This window comes from Chiloscyllium punctatum, chromosome 8 (genome assembly GCF_047496795.1).
Source record: "Chiloscyllium punctatum isolate Juve2018m chromosome 8, sChiPun1.3, whole genome shotgun sequence".
NCBI classification, from domain to species: Eukaryota; Metazoa; Chordata; class Chondrichthyes; order Orectolobiformes; family Hemiscylliidae; genus Chiloscyllium; species Chiloscyllium punctatum.
The window spans coordinates 51,640,167-51,656,576 of NC_092746.1; the positions used below are offsets into that span (position 1 = coordinate 51,640,167).

The window sequence follows — 16,410 nt, forward strand, 5'->3', positions numbered from 1 at the left end:
CTGGGCCCTCTACTTTTTGTCATTTACATAAATGATTTGGATGCGAGCATAAGAGGTACAGTTAGTAAATTTGCAGATGACACCAAAATTGGAGATGTAGTGGACAGCGAAGAGGGTTACCTCAGATTACAACAGAACCTGGACCAGATGGGCCAATGGGCTGAGAAGTGGCAGATGGAGTTTAATTCAGATAAATGCGAGGTGCTGCATTTTGGGAAAGCAACTCTCAGCAGAACTTATACTCCCTAGGTAAGGTCCTAGGGAGTGTTGCTGAACAAAGAGACCTTGGAGTGCAGGTTCATAGCTCCTTGAAAGTGGAGTCGCAGGTAGATAGGATTGTGAAGGCGGCGTTTGGTATGCTTTCCTTTATTGGTCAGTGTATTGAGTACAGGAGTTGGGAGGCCATGTTGCAGCTGTACAGGACATTGGTTAGGCCACTATTGGAATATTGTATGCAATTCTGGTCCTCTTCCTATCGGAAAGATGTGAAACTTGAAAGGGTTCAGAAAAGATTTACAAGGATGTTGCCAGGGTTGGAGGATCAGAGCTACAGGGAGAGGCTGAACAGGCTGGGGCTGTTTTCCCTAGAGCGTCGGATGCTGAGGGGTGACCTTATAGAGGTTTATAAAATTATGAGGGGTACAGATAGGATAAATAGACAAAGTCTTTTCCCTGGGATTGGGGAGTCCAGAACTAGAGGGCATAGGTTTAGGATGAGAGGGGAAAGATCTAAAAGAGACTGAAGGGGCCACTTTTTCATGCAGAGAGTGGTACGTGTATGGAATGAGCAGCCAGAGGATGTGGCAGAGGCTGGTACAATTGCAACATTTAAGAGGCATTTGGATGGGTGTATGAATAGGAAGGGTTTGGAGGGATATGGGCCAGGTGCTGACAGGTGGGACTAGATTGGGTTAGGATATCTGGTCGGCATGGACGGGTTGGACCGAAGAGTCTGTTTCCATGCTGTACATCTCTATGACTCTATATGGAGCCCATGAACTATCTTAACCTCCTCTGGTTCAGACCTGATGAATGCAACATGCTAAATGCCAGATCCATGATTGTAAAGGGAAAGGACTCCTGTGTAATGAGGTCTTCTGTGCTGCCCCCATGTTTTTGGCTTTCCTGAATCAAGGAAGTTTTGGAAAATTGAAACAAATGCATCTGCTATCTCCGCATCCACTTCTTTCAAGATGCTCGGATGAAGTCCATCAACTTCTGGTGACCTGTCAGACTTTCAATCGAATAATTTTCTCAGCATCCTTGCCCTGGTAATTGTACTTTTAAGTTTTTCCTTGCCTTGCAGTGCATTATTTACAAGTATTTCTGCTCTGTTTGTTTGTGTCTTCTGCAGTGAAGGCGCACACAATTTCTGTTCAATGTGTCTGCCATTTCCTAATTTCCTTATGTGTATTGATTTCGACATTGTAGGTTTAGAATAAATTTAAATCAACAATCTCTTTGAAGTGTTACACTCAGCCTGGTGAATGGTATTTCAGGCGATAGTATTTCTGAAAAAGAAGCTGAGCAATTACACCAGTGGGAGGAAGTCACATATGGATTACTGTGACTAGTTCTGGTTACTGAATTCCCAACTGTACAAGAAATTGTTTCAAAGTTGAATAATTTATTATTCCTGAGTGAAGTGGGGAAATGTGATTTTGTGTTTATTTACAGCAAAGCTTTCAGATAAAAAGTGAAGATGATGCAAGTTTTGTTCTGAAGGTTACAAAGGCTTTCAAAGATGCATTGATCAGTTATTACCAAAAGAAGGAATCTGTGAGTACTTTGAAATTATTCTAATGGATAATCTATGAATGGCAATTGTTAAGGTGTCTCTTCCAAGTTGTGGTCTGTTTTCACAGCAGTTGCTGTTTCTGTTGTCGGTGGTAATATGTGATTTGCTTTGTAGCTTGAGTGTTGAATTTTAATTTCTGGCAATTGATTTCAGCATTTTTGCTCTACACCAATGCTGCAACTACGCATGGTTAACCTAAATGCAGTCACTAAGAACAATCTGCTGTGTTTTCACCCAGTAATTGGAATGAGCTTTATCCAAACTAAAATGCCATTCATAAACAACATTTCCTTCAAGTTGTGCAGCTGCATGGCAACATCTGGCCATGCGCAGAAAATAGAAGTTTGAATGAAGAAGCAACATCAATGCTTTGACATGTGGCATTAAATTCAGTGTTTAATGTCTATACTTTATGTCTAAGCTTTCGAGCACAGAAAAAGGCTTTTTGATATATTGTGCCATTTTCCAGCACCTGGCTCGTAGCGATGTATAATGTGGCCTCTCAAATGCTCATCTAAATGCTTCTGCAAAAAATGTCTTGAGGATTCCTGACTCTACTGTTTTAGACAGTGAGTTCCCCCAAATGATGATTTTTTTCATCATATCCCCTCCAGGCTACCTGCTCCTTAATTTAAAACTTAGTCCCTTGGTTATTGGTCCCTCCACAAAAGTGATATATTTCTTCCTAACTGTCCTATCTGTGCCCATTCATAGCTTTGTGCACTTCAGTCAGGCGCCTCATCAGCTTCTCTGCCTGAAGGAATACAACGGCAAGTTATCTTGTCTCTTCCATTTTGTTAATTCATAGGTCCTACTTTAAGCATATGACACAAGTTCTTATTGCAAGGTTTGTGAAGGTTTGTAGCTCAGGTTGAGGTTTAGGGTGTAGGTGTGCTTGCTGAGCTGTAGGTTTGGTATCCAGACGTTTCATTACCTAGCCGGGTAACATCATCAGTGGCGACCTCCAAGTGAAGCGAAGCTGTTGTTTCCTGCTTTCTATTTATATATTTGTCCTGGATGGGGTTCCTGGGGTTTGTGGTGATGTCATTTCCTGTTCATTTTCTGAGGGGTCAATAGATAGTATCTAGATCTATGTGTTTGTTTATGGTGTTGTGGTTGGAGTGCCAGGCCTTGAGGAATTCTCCGGTATGTCTTTGCTTAGCCTGTCTCAGGATAGATGTGTTGTCCCAGTCGAAATGGTGGTTTTGTTTCCCTCCGTGTGTAGGGCTACGAGGGAGAGAGGGTTGTGTCTTTCTGTGGCTAGCTGGTGTTCATGTATCCTGGTGGCTAACTTTCTTCCTGTTCGTTTTACGTAGTGTTTGTGGCAGTCCTTGCATGGAATTTTGTAGATGACGTTGGTTTTGTCCATGGGTTGTACTGGGTCTTTTAAGTTTGTTAGCTTTTGTTTGAGAGTGTTGGTGGGTTTGTGTGCTACTAGGATTCAGAGAGGTCTCAGTAGTCTGGCTGTCATTTCTGAACGGTAATGCAAAGACTAGAACAAACAGCCCTACCAACCATCAAACCAAAAATCTGGGTCCACTACGTAGATGACACCTTTGACATCACAAAACGAAACAAGGTAGAAGAGACATTTAACATCATCAACAATACCCTCACAGGCATAAATCTCACTAAGGAGGGAGAAACCGACAACAACTAGCATTCCTGGACGTCACAGTCGAAAGAAAGGACAACAGAGAACTACAAACCTACGTATACAGAAAACCGACAAACACTGACCAAATACTTAACTGCACCAGCAACCATCCCAACACACACAAACAAAGCTGTATCAGAACACTATTCCAACGAGCCACCACACACTGCAGAACAGGCAAACTTCGGAAAACAGAGGAGGACCACCTATACAACATATTCAAGAAGAACAGATACTCAAAAAATACAGTCCACAGATTCCTCAGGAACCAGCCACGACAAGCAGACCTAACACAGCCAGAAGCCCTAACCACCTTAACATACATCAAAGAAGTCTCAGAAATGACAGCCAGACTACTTAGACCCCTCGGAATCCTAGTAGCACACAAACCCACCAACACTCTCAATCAAAGGCTCACAAACTTAAAAGACCCAGTACAACCCATGGATAAAACCAACGTCATCTAAAAAATTCCATGCAGGGACTGCCACAAACACTTACATAGGACAAACAAGAAGAAAGTTAGCCACCAGGTTACGCGAACACCAGCTAGCCACAAAAAGACACGATCCTCTCTCCTCGTAGCCCTACACACGGATGAAAAAAACCACCATTTCGACTGGGACAGGCTAAGCAAGGACATGTCGGAGAATTCCTCGAGGCCTGGCACTCCAACCACAACGCCATAAACAAACACATAGATCTAGATACTATCTATTGACCCCTCAGAAAACGAACAGGAAATGACATCACCACAAACCCCAGGAACCCCATCCAGGAGAAAGATATAAATAGAAAGCAAGAGACAACAGCTTCGCTTCACTTGGAGGTCGCCACTGATGATGTTACCTAGCCAGGTAATGAAACGTCTGGATATCAAACCTACAGCTCAGCGAGCAAACCTACACCCTAAACAAGTTCTTATGAATGAATGTTTATTGTTCCCGTATGCACAGTCCTCAGTTAATGATCACAGTGTGCTTGTAGCTGAATGATACCACTTAGGTTTAACACCAATTTAATGTGAGTTTATTGATGCTTCTCTAATTCAATACAAGCAGCCTTAAAAGTTTAATGGCATTTGTGAGGTAAGTATTTTGATCTAATGTGCTGCTTTTGATTCGGTTAGCATTCATAGTTTAATTAAAAGGTAATTAGCAACAACTAGTCAATAATTCCTTTTACCTTTTGGAATGACGAAGATTTGAAAAATCTTATGATAAAAAGCAGTACATTATTGGTGTTCCGTTTATATTAATCAATTTCAAATTTCAGTCACAAGTGGTTTTATTTAATATTGCCTCCCACTTGCAGATTTACAGCATCCTCAGTTTTTTTTTGTTTTCTGACCTTCTCTTTACTACTGGCTGTGATTCGCTCCTGGATTTGGATTGAGATATTGGACTCCTTGTGGCTGTGGTTTGGTCTTTGGCATCCATCTGCAACCAACTTATGCCACTAGATGGAGTCTGGTCAATCTAATAGTAATACTATAAACTTTATTTGAACCGGCACCACTCGATAAACTGGCATAATATATATACTTCAAATACCAAAAATTTGCTGTATCATAGTGATCCAAGGAGTCAGTTGAAGGTCGAAACTTGTGAGAGCTTGTAAGTGAGAAAGCTGGCTGCCAGTAACTTATTAAACGCAAAGTTGCATTCTCATTTAAGTGATTTATGCTGTAAATAAAGTATAGCAGTGATGTGTATACCCCCCGCATTATATTTCTGTTATTTAGCTTCTGTTTTTACAATGATTACGTGGATCTCTTGATCAACTGGTACATTCCTGGTCCCACAGGTACTGGTTAATAAAAAGTTTGCTGTTTTAAAAAATATTTTTGATTGTGTGACGCATTTTACTTTGTTGATTATTTCAGCTAGGAGTGCAGTGTTGCGCAAGTATGATACAGTATCTCAACATTGTTTTTACTGGATAAGAAAGACCCCAAGAAAACAAACTCTGACTTTAATGTTAATTCTTATGGTAAACCACACTTCGCTTAAAGTCACAATTTTCAATTTCCCCAAAGAATAGGGAATTTGATATACCAAGTATTGTATCTTTCTACAATCACTATGTCAAAGCTGGAACGAGGTAATAATGGGTCTAGCATTGCAAAGTACAGAAGAATTGCTTTGAGGTGGATTAAATAAGTGCTGTTTCCAGACTGTCATCAACTACATTGCATCAAGATTGTGATGGCCCCAACTCTGTTTCCAAAATTATGAACTTGATTGTCTTCTGTAAAAATTCACAATAGCTGTTTCTAGCATGTATGAATAAAATGTCCGATTTTTATTAAATGTTTTTTATTAAATGATTTTGCTGTGTAATCCTGTGTAATGAGCAGGTCTTCCATCAGTTTGGTGGAATCAGTTTTTTGTTGTTTTGTGTGCACCTGTTTTGCGCACTCTTCCATTCTTGACAAATGAATGACCATAATACAATGTAAGAGGAAATGCACCAAGACAAATCGAGCTCTTCCTTTAACAATTTTTCACAACAGGACAACTTGCAACTGAATGGATTCTGTATATGTCAAATTTTCCAAAATCTATCGGCACTGAAACTTTGTTATTAATTCTTAATACAACAAATCAGCTTGGTACACATTCTGAAATGTATTTTGTGCCAGGTGCAAAATCAAATCCGATTTGATTTCCTGCCTTACGAAAGGAATCATTCCGTACTAACTGGAATTAAAAGATGAAGAAGTTTTGTAAATGCTTCATCGGTTTTTGGCTGGGACGGAGTCTTTGTCCTGTGTTCAGTTCTACAGATGTTATTACCTGGCACTTCTTCTCAGTTGAGATATTAATACCAACTGTATCAGATCTCTGTTTCTATTGTCATCTCTTTGAAATCACTTGCTAAGGTAAAATTTGTGCCAACTAATCCTTTAGTGTGCAGACTATTTCCTCCTGCACAATTATCTGGATTGTTTCAGAACTGATGATCATTACTATTTTAGTAACCTTAGCCAACACAGGTAACTTAGATACTTTTAAGCAGTACCAGTTCTTAAGATTGCTTCATGGAACATTAAGGTAAATATTCATGTTTATGTTAGCTTTAGCTTACTCCACCAGCAGAGCCAATTTTCCAGTGGTAGACTGATGGTCCTTTGCTTGAGCTCAATGGAAAGAATGTAGCTTTTCTTTCTGTCCTGTATGGAGAGGAAGATGTTGCTTGGTATGTAATACTTCCAGGCATAATGTTTTTTTTAGATTAGTCCAATCTGGTACATATCAACAGCCCTCTTCTTTCATCTCAATAGTTGTAGTTATGATATGTCTTCTAAATTCCAGATGAGGTTCTTGTGTAGGTGTTACTGGTGCTTTAATCTCTTGCAATCACTAAGCTTGCTGCAAATGCCTAAAATACAGCAATTAATTTTATCCCTATTTTTGGACTGAATTATCATGTAACTATTTTAGCGTAAAGGAAGAAAGAAAATGCATATGTTGTGCATTGCCATACATAATATCAAAAATGCTTCCTTTCCAAGAAATTATTTGAAAGGGTTGTGACATACCAAGCATACAACTAGCAGCCATTTTGTACAACACAGTTTCACCACAAAGACAATAACCTCAATGACCTGATGCAGTTTTTTCCTACTCAGTGTTCAAAAGAAAACACTTGGCAAATTCTGCATTTCACAAAGTGCAACGCAATTTGAACATTGACCGTAACAGCATGTTCATAAGGATAGCACTTGTGACAGTCACATTCTTCTAGGTGTGCTGTTGTGGAAGTCTATATCGTATGCTCAATCTTGGAACGGGATTTGAACTTGGAATATTCTAACAGTCCTCCCATTCATTCAAGTGAGATGGCAGCTGGAAGGTGTGCATTATCATTCTGAATTCAGAAGCAAATTTTTGCAAGAATCTTAATGTGCAGCAGAGACGAGCAGCCAGTTTTTGAATTTGGTTCGAGAATGATTAGGAAACAACCCAAACTCTGCCCAGGTTCAATTTAACTGTGCCCGATGGAAGGAGGTTTCCCGATTTTTACTTTGGCTTACCAAGAGACTTATCTCCAGTGGTTCTTTTGTCGGCCTATACACATTGCTCTTGGTTTCAGTCGAGTTCCTCTGTTCTTTTAACATCTCTACAACTTTATGCAAGTTATTTATTTCCCTCCACTGTCGCCAGAATGCTTCAAACTGCTGCTCCTGCTCTAAAATTCAAACTAGTTCTTTTAAAAATTTAGGAAAAGTAAGATGGTTATCATCGTTCTTGGGAATATAATCTTGAATAAGCTTGTTGATATGTTACAGTTGGATGAACTTTGTCAATCTAGAAGTCTGCTTCCTTTTTTCTGCATAAAGGTATATCGTGAAGTGGAATTAGTTGACATAAATCTTGAGTAGACCTGAAAGATGGCTAACTTTTCTGTCAGTTCATTTTACTGTTGATGCCCATTCTGATTTGCAGTGCTGATGTTAAAATGATCCACACCAGCGACAGTTTCTGCACATCGAATAGCTGTCGTGTTAACTATTTTAATTTACCGTAACAATAACAACTAAGCTAAATTTGATGTCCTTTATTCTGAAATTGCCCATTGTAATTAAGCACCCAATCATGTACCTCATGCTAATGTGGAATATGGTTTACTAAAGTTTTAATTTCAAACAAGTTTGGGGTAGTATATCCCAATCTTCAAAATATTCTTTGTTTCATTTATTTTTTTTCCCCACTTAAACTTTGGCAAACAGAAGACAATCTTATCTTTCATATCAGTGAGTTTTTGGTTCTTGATAATTCTGTTCATAATCTCATGGTTGATCTATGTGAGGCAATTGTATTGGATACTTTTGAGTATTATATTCAACTTTCACTCCTGGCCAATGATACTTTACAGAACAACCGAGAAGTCCATTGAGTCTTACAAAGCTATCATGTGCAAAAGAAGTTTCATATGGTTAGTTGAAACTTAATATCTTTAGAACTCTTATTGTTTGTAGGAACTCCTGCCAGAGAAAAAGAAAGTGCTGAATAAAATTAGCATTTACTGCAGTATTTTACAGGTATTGTTGTTGAACTCCAGTTAACTCAAGTCATTCACAAGCTAACTTGACTCCCTGATAATTTTTCAAGAATATGGCTCATCTTGAGCAAGTGGAGAGTTCTATACGGTGATGATTTCATCAACTTCTCCTTTGCTTTTCGAACAGAACTGCTGCTACTTTCTACCTTGTTCTCTCTATGCAGAGTCTTGAAACAGAATAGGAAATTTGTCTCAATTTTAATATTCTTTGTTCTCCCATTGATGTATTGATCACACTACAAACTGGATCTTTCAAAGACGGCTTTTGGAAGAAAACTTTTTATTTTGAAATTTTTGCTTCAGTTTTTGCTGCTAATTCCACAATTAGCTTTATTTCAACTAAATTGAATAAAGAACTTTTGAAAATCAGTACTGCTTGGGATCTGTTTTTATTTGTTTCATTGAACTCAAGTTTCATATTCTGATCTCAAATTGATTACCAAATTGACAGATAATCCCAGTGAACTTTATTTACTGTCAGCCTAAAATGCTTCGACATTTTAAGTTGTAATAAATAAATTAGACTAGGTTTCTTCTTTTGGAAAAAAAAATGTTCTTATGCTTTGTTTTTAACTAAACAGTGTCTAAATAGTTCTTGCTGTATCCCATTTCAAACCTTTTTTCCCTTGCCCAACCTCAAAGGACCCAGCCATGAGGGCTACATTGGATCAGAGAACTGCAAGATCCACCGGTACACCAGATGACTATTCCAGATATAATCCTGATGCATCAGCTTCTGCAGTACGAGGCTCAGAAAGCCCCAGAGGTAATTCAGATTTGAAAATTATCAGCAGCATCTCTATTTACAGGTGCCATTAGACAAACCATATTACCTCTTACCTCACTGGTTTCATTGCATTAAGTGTGGTTGACCAATTGAGGATTTTATCTGAAATTTAGCTTGGATTTTAAGGTAAGTAGGATAGTAGCAATTGTAATAGACAGCATCTGAAGCTATGGTCAAAAGCCATTGAAATCCTTGTTTCTATGCTGGATCATAAATTCAGGTTCTTATAATTAGCTGGGACTTGATCTGCCTTAGTCAACCTAGTCCAACCTTTGGATTAGTTTAAGAAATGCTATCTGAAGGGCATTTTTCTAGACCTGAACCTGTGCTGCTCTCTGCCGTATCAGTGTGGTTCAAGGTCATGGACCCAACACTGGGATCCACATTGTGCAAGAAACAGCTGACAAAAGCTACACTAATCAGTTGCTTTTGTAGATTAGCTGATCTTGGGTGAACATTCAGTTGCCTGAAATCCATATATTTATCCATGACGGGTTTACCTTGCCTTGGGAATAATTGCTCCAAGTGGATTTGAAGCTGAGTTTCCACCTGCAAAATTTCCCCTTTGCACCCTGCAGTTGGAGTGAGTCTTGTTTTTTCATAATTTGAAAGTCTCAATGTTAAATCATGTAGAGGCTATAGAGGCACCACCATCATCAATGGGTCCCAATATCTTTAAAAACTCCACAGCAATATTACATGCTGCAATGATCTTTGGTACATCAGCTGCTGAAGATCCATCTTTTTCATGCCAACTTTATTGTATCTTGGGGGCCAGCTGCTGTTACTGGACTTGAAGTTGTACTTTCAGCTACAAAATCTTCCCATTCCAACATCAAATTGGAATGTGCAAGAGCTTCACTGGTTCTTTCAGACAAAATTGTTGAAGCCATGCACACAAGCAGTGCCAACTGTTGGAGGCACTATGATCAGAATCAAGCAATTCCATACATTTTTGTTGCAATCATCAAAATACTCTACCCTAACATTCATGAGAGAACCTAACAGAATGCTATCTTCTGTATCAAGGAAGAAAACCATTTCTTCATGACATGGGAGTTTTCTCAAGCCTTTTGTGTCAAATTTCTTGAGCTTTAGTGAAGAAATGGATTCAACCTTGTATCACTTTCACATCAAGAAAGTGTTGTCAGTGGCATTCTGTGGTAGTCAGGTACTGATTGCATTCTGTAATGTCAGGGATTGTATAGAATCAGACTGACGTTTTTGAAGGTTTCTTGAGTTGTCCTTCTCCACCTGCCTTCAAATGCATGGAGCCAGATTGTGTTCCTGCAGGACTTTTTTTCTGGCCAGCTACTGAGTGTCAGCACCACCTAACTTTATCAGTATTAAGCAATGCAGAGAGATCACAAATCTGTTTTGAGTTCCACTTTTCTGGAGCTCATCAGGGAAGCACAGACGTACCTTTTACATAATGATAATTGGGAGAAGGTAATGGTGCTTGTGATTTTCTGCATTTGCTGAAGCAGGGTTTTCCAAGTCCTGTGTCTCTTGATAGTGAGTGCATTTAATCAAGATGCCTCTTCAAACAATATGTAGGTTTGCTTTAGTTTGTTGAACAATAATAACTATATCGAGACCATGTGCAAAATGGTGTTTGACAGTCAGCAGAAGTTACTAATTTGCATAAGATGCAATCCATGAGGAGCATAGAGCACTCTGGAAACGTTCCAGTTCCCTTTTACTTCTAATTAATGAATTTTTATAAATTTGTTCCATTGCAAGCTTGAACTACTAGCTACTGAACACATTCCCCAAATGTTTTTCCTCCATCTGAAAAGTTAATACGCAAGTGCTTACTTTTTATTCAGAATCATCATGATGTATATTGACATTTGAAGTCAACTAAAATACATTTGAAGGCATCAATTTACAACTGAAACTGAAATTCAGTTTGCCCTTTTTTGGCTAGTTCCTTGCACTTCAAATGTGCTTATGCATCTGTCAATTGTTACCAAAGGTTTGATTATTTGACTAAGAACTGGTAACTTGGGACACTTCAGAGACTATTCAACACAGGCCTAAAGTCCACCACATAATGGTGAACCTACTTTGAAGAAAGGATTCTCTTTCACTAGTTTTAAGTACCCTCACTTCAACTGAAATGTGTGCTAAGAAAATGGAACATTCTTTTTGTTCTAGAGCACTATGGAATGGTGTTTGGCGTACCTACTACTTTTTAAATTAAAGCCTGTGATTGAGTCAGAGACACCAATGCTGCAGGTTTCTCTCTCAAGTATTAAATGAGCATTCTGATGGTGTGGCACTGGTGAGTAAAGGGTGAAACGTAGTAAGGTAATTACACCTTTCACCTTAAAGATCTGCTTCAAGGACAGAAGAATAGTATTCTTCCTGCACCTGTTGCTGGTAATTTCCAAGGGCAGAGACGTAGACCTATCCTCAACCAAAGGAAATCAGAACAAATATTTCAAGATCAAAGTGCTTGAGGACCGCTGGTCTCATAGTCACTGCACCCTGAGGGATTTAGCCTCAAAGATCTACCCAAAGATGGCCAAATATTTGTGCCATCAAGTGCCACTAATTGTTACCACCATACAAGAATACTGCTCAAAATCACAGCTTTTAAATTCAGTGGGTTGAATGCATATTCCTAACTCAGGAACTGCTTCAACCAGATCTACATACAAGTGCAAGATGGCAATATAAATAGGACTATGTTCTAATCTGAACTTTTCTAAGCTAGCCAGTAATTGGACTTATCTCTGTCCTTTGATAGGCTTTGTATGGCAGAGAACTGATGAAAACAACAACACATAATTCTTGATATAGCATGTGGAATTTGTTTCTATTAATCAGTTTTCACATTGTGTGGTGTTTCAAATTTGGTTTGTCATTTTGATACTTGTAGCTGTCAAATCTTGGAAACTTTAGTTTATTTACCATTGGTCAGATATAAATGCTTCATTCACCATTGAATTAAAAATGCAATCTGTTGTGCTTAATGCTACCTTGCATTGCTTGCTCTTTTGGTAGTGTCTTACTATAATTTTTTCAGACTTGGCATCACAATCCATGTTTATTTTAACAAAAGCTATTCCTGTTCTATTTTAATTTTTTTTAGGTGGCTATGATTGGAAACAGGATACATTGGCAACAGACGTGAGGCAATCATTTGACTCCTCATCATATCTATCCTCTTCTGCTGCCAGAGATTTTGCAATGTATCCCTCTTCAGGCAGGGACTATTCGTCAGATGACAAATCTGGGAGTCAGTATATGAACTGGGGCACAAGTGTAAACTTAGCCAATACCTACTTTGGTCGCTAAGTTCATTGCAAGGGTGTATAAAGAGAATAAAGGATGGTTGGGCACTGTGTTCTAAATGCAGCAGAGCTATAGCAGAGCACAAACCAATCTATTAATGTACATCTTTATTCAGTATCTTCTTTCCTCACCTTCCATTTCTTTTTATTTAATGTTGTGTACTTTTTGTATTGTTTCTGAAATGGGCACGATATCTTTTAAAGGTAATGACTGCAGATCTAACCCATGCTCACAATTCAACTGAAATTCAATGAAATAATATACCACTGGACCCCACCCACATGTAGTGCTTTAATAGCTTGCATTCTTTTCTCATCAAACACTAATGTGTACAGAAATTGATGGCCCTCAAAGCCTTGTTTCAGGAGTGCAGTGTTATTTTTATTTCCCAAGTTTCTCTGTTCATCTTGTAAGTGCAGGAACTAGCATTCGTTGATGGAAGACCCACATTATCTGTTGACAGTTAGACCAAGATGGACATTATAGAAGCTTCATCCTGTCCATGGAAGTAAGGAAGTGTACTTGTAAGAAGGTATTATTGATAGATTGGAATGGGAACCCTGGATGCCAACATTCCTATACTGGAGGGATACTAAGCAATTGTTGGAGATGAGATTAATCATTTATTTCAGTCCAGCACCATATGTTATATTTACTTAAATTAAATGAGAGAGCTTTTCTACAATTCTGTACTCCTCATGAGTTTATACATATAATGCAACCAGCAGTTATATGCATAAGCCAATTAGAGATCATTTAATGTATTTTAATGTTCAATTCCAATGGTAAGAATTTTTCAAACAAATTAGTCATAAATTAGAAGATAACTATATCATCCCCCAGTGACGGAAAGCTTTAGAGACTGCTGTTTTATTTAATAACAGTGGCGTTATAACGTTCAGCTCATTATCCCAGTTTAAGATGCTTTGACACATGCCAGTAGGTGATATAATTTGGAGAAAGGAAGGGTGGGGAAACTAGATTTGAGCTAGTATTGATATGGAAAAAATGCCCCCACTCTGAAATTGTTGACTGGGAAGCCTGAAAAAGGAAAAATTATATTTATAATATTTCCTTAAAAGAAAAGCTTTTCCTTGACCATTGTTGACTTGCTTGACAAGTATGCAATTGCTAAAGCTGACCATTGATGCACCAGTTCATGGACTTTGGTTTGGTAGACATTTTAAGCAAAATAATGACTACAGATGAGTTTCATGATACTTTAATCGACAGTCAAATTTAATGCACAGTAAGTGATGCAAAAATGTAGCCAAGTTAGACAACCTGTCTAAATCTACAGGTTTATGAACATCTTATTTTTCTTGCTACTTAAATAGCATACAATGAATTATAAATTGTCCTTTACAACAATTTTTGAATTTGTTGGTGGGGAAATGCTGCATGTTCATTTGGGTGAGTGTGGCTTCTTCATTTTGAGAAACCTCCTCAATATATTCAGAGAAGTATAGAAAGACAGTTTCAAATGACTTATTGAACGTATTGCTGTGTTATTTCTAATATGGAATAAATATTGGAAATTAGAGCCACTTGCGCTTTAGGCAAATTCCTTTGGAACTTTTGTTAATGTTGTTTGATTAGCTTGATTACCACTTTAAAAACTTAAGTTTAAGAATGGGAGTTCTTAAATACCCAATAGAAATTTCCTTCAGCCGACTATATTATTTAATGCAAGTGTTTGTTAACTGTTGTTTGAATACTGCATTTTCCCTGTAGCTTTTAAATTCTACATTTTGTGCATTACATCTACAGCTTGTAGGAAATGTTCAATATTAAACAATAGAATTGGAGTAATCTGTCTACTTTGGAGTAGATAAGTAGTGAGAGTTTTGTTATATTAATACAAAGGTTTTTATCATCTTAGATTTGCAACTGTGATTTTTGGCCTGTAAATTTGTTTTGGTTCCAATCATTTGGCATTAATTTAAATTTGTGTGCATTTACAATTCAAGGTTTTATGCATAAGTGAATTATGTTCTTGAGAATAATGGTACTGTTTTGCAAACTGTAATTAAGCAGTATTTCCATCATTTAAACTATATACATGTAGAAAAAAGCTTTCCATACTTGAGACCTGATAAACAGAGCATTTAAAAATGCTTTTTGTTTTCCATTCAAACTTGCAACCAAACTACTTTAGTGATTATGCAAGTGGGTCCACTTATTGCTTAGTCAATTATTCTTCCATGTACAGTAACAAGGTTCCAAGTTCCGTTCTAAGTCAGTGTTGAGTTATCCAGCCTTAATTAGGGCACCATAATCAATTGTGGCATCCATCAGTTAGGAGGGAAATATTGACAGAGATTCCTGTTCCTGATCACGGTTCAAGGATTCTTGCTGAAGTGTTTGCACAACAGGATTGACTTTGGTCAGAGCTAATCTCATATGGAGTGTCTTCCTGCAGTTGATTCATTTGCTGATGATCACTGTAAAGACTTGTATGTATAATGACTAATTGAGTTGGTAATGAGCATCCATGAATTATGAGGATGGAACAGAATAAAATTACAAAAGAGGTTTTAAAAAATACAGTATTTTGCATCTCCAAGCCTTGTGCTCTAGTAAACAGACAACTGAAGAAGAATGCATTCTATATTACAGCCAAAATTGAAGTAAGTTAGTGTTGAAGTAATTGGTTGGAGGGAAATAGATTTTATGGTGTGATCTGAGTTAGGCAAGTGTTAGAACAGAAGTTCCATCCTTTGCCACAAAACAGTCAACACATTAATGAATTAGATGTTTGGGTCACACGTGAAATCAGTGTTTGTTTTTGGGATCCAAAGTATGTTTGGCTTGTAGTTATCCAGGCAAACTGTTACAGCAGGAAAACTCATCAATGAAATGTTAGTTTCTTTACAGATTGAAATTGTTATTAAATGCCAATACTTGTATCGTAAAATATAAGACACCCTGTAGTAATTTCCCCATAGGTAAACTCTATGTTGGTATATAACTGAAGTGAGGGAAAAAATTCAAAATTACATGGAATTTTTTAAAAATAACTAGGCCAGTTTTCAATATGCACGTTGTATTCTGTGGCCAAGTCAACAATTTGTGATGTGACATGTACCTGAAGGTCATGAAGTCTAAATCGTATCATATGCTAAGTTAATTCAGAGGATATTAGATCATAAAAATATCATCTTAGGTACATTGGAATTTTTCTCCTTGTTTGGAAAGTTTTTTGGAGATTAATTATTTTGAATTTATACTTTATATCTTTCGAACTGAGTATAGTGATTGCAGTTACGATCAAATTATCTCAAGAACGTTTTTTTTTGCTGTTATTTTTGCATTGATTGCATGGCTAAGTGGAACGAATGCTATTTTCGGTGAAGAACGATGAATATCATTTTGTGAAAATTGTACATTTACTATCTTTTAAAAGTTTTGACGCTAAGCAGTAGTAATGCTCAAAATGTAAATCTGCAGGAGAGGTGATCTATGTTCTGAACTTTATTTCTAAAATTTTTGAAAAGTTTGAATGTGTTTCATCATTGTCTAAATAATTTGTGTTTTTGCTTCTTTGTTTCTGTGACCATAAAAGGAATCGAAATAAATAGAAAATTGAACATTGTATACAGAACATTTTCTCCCTTGCTCAGTTAAGTAAATATTTGGCATTTCAAATCTCTCAGGAGAGCTGGAAAGACACAAAGCTATTATTGATTTTTTTGCAAAACAAAACAAACCATTGTTCCCTTATCAAGAATTAATAAACATTAATAGTTTCAGGGAAAAAAATGAAAAGTTGGAAGTCAGCTATAATGTTAGACACTG

At 37.5% G+C, this 16,410-nt stretch overlaps 1 protein-coding gene across 9 annotated transcripts in view; it reads left to right on the top strand.

Moving 5' to 3' along the window:
* The window catches only part of LOC140480553 (uncharacterized), a 72,567-nt gene extending 56,360 nt beyond the window's left edge, over window positions 1–16,207 (top strand). For 8 of the 9 annotated variants that reach the window (XM_072575525.1, XM_072575526.1, XM_072575527.1 and 5 more), the window contains 3 exons: window positions 1,678–1,779; window positions 9,165–9,288; window positions 12,410–16,207. In XM_072575525.1, the coding sequence (XP_072431626.1) occupies window positions 1,678–1,779; window positions 9,165–9,288; window positions 12,410–12,615 (432 nt within the window). In that variant the 3' untranslated portion in view covers window positions 12,616–16,207. The remainder of the gene's footprint in view (window positions 1–1,677; window positions 1,780–9,164; window positions 9,289–12,409) is intronic. The other variant, XM_072575534.1, reaches the window with a different exon arrangement.
* Window positions 16,208–16,410: the final 203 nt, after the last annotated feature.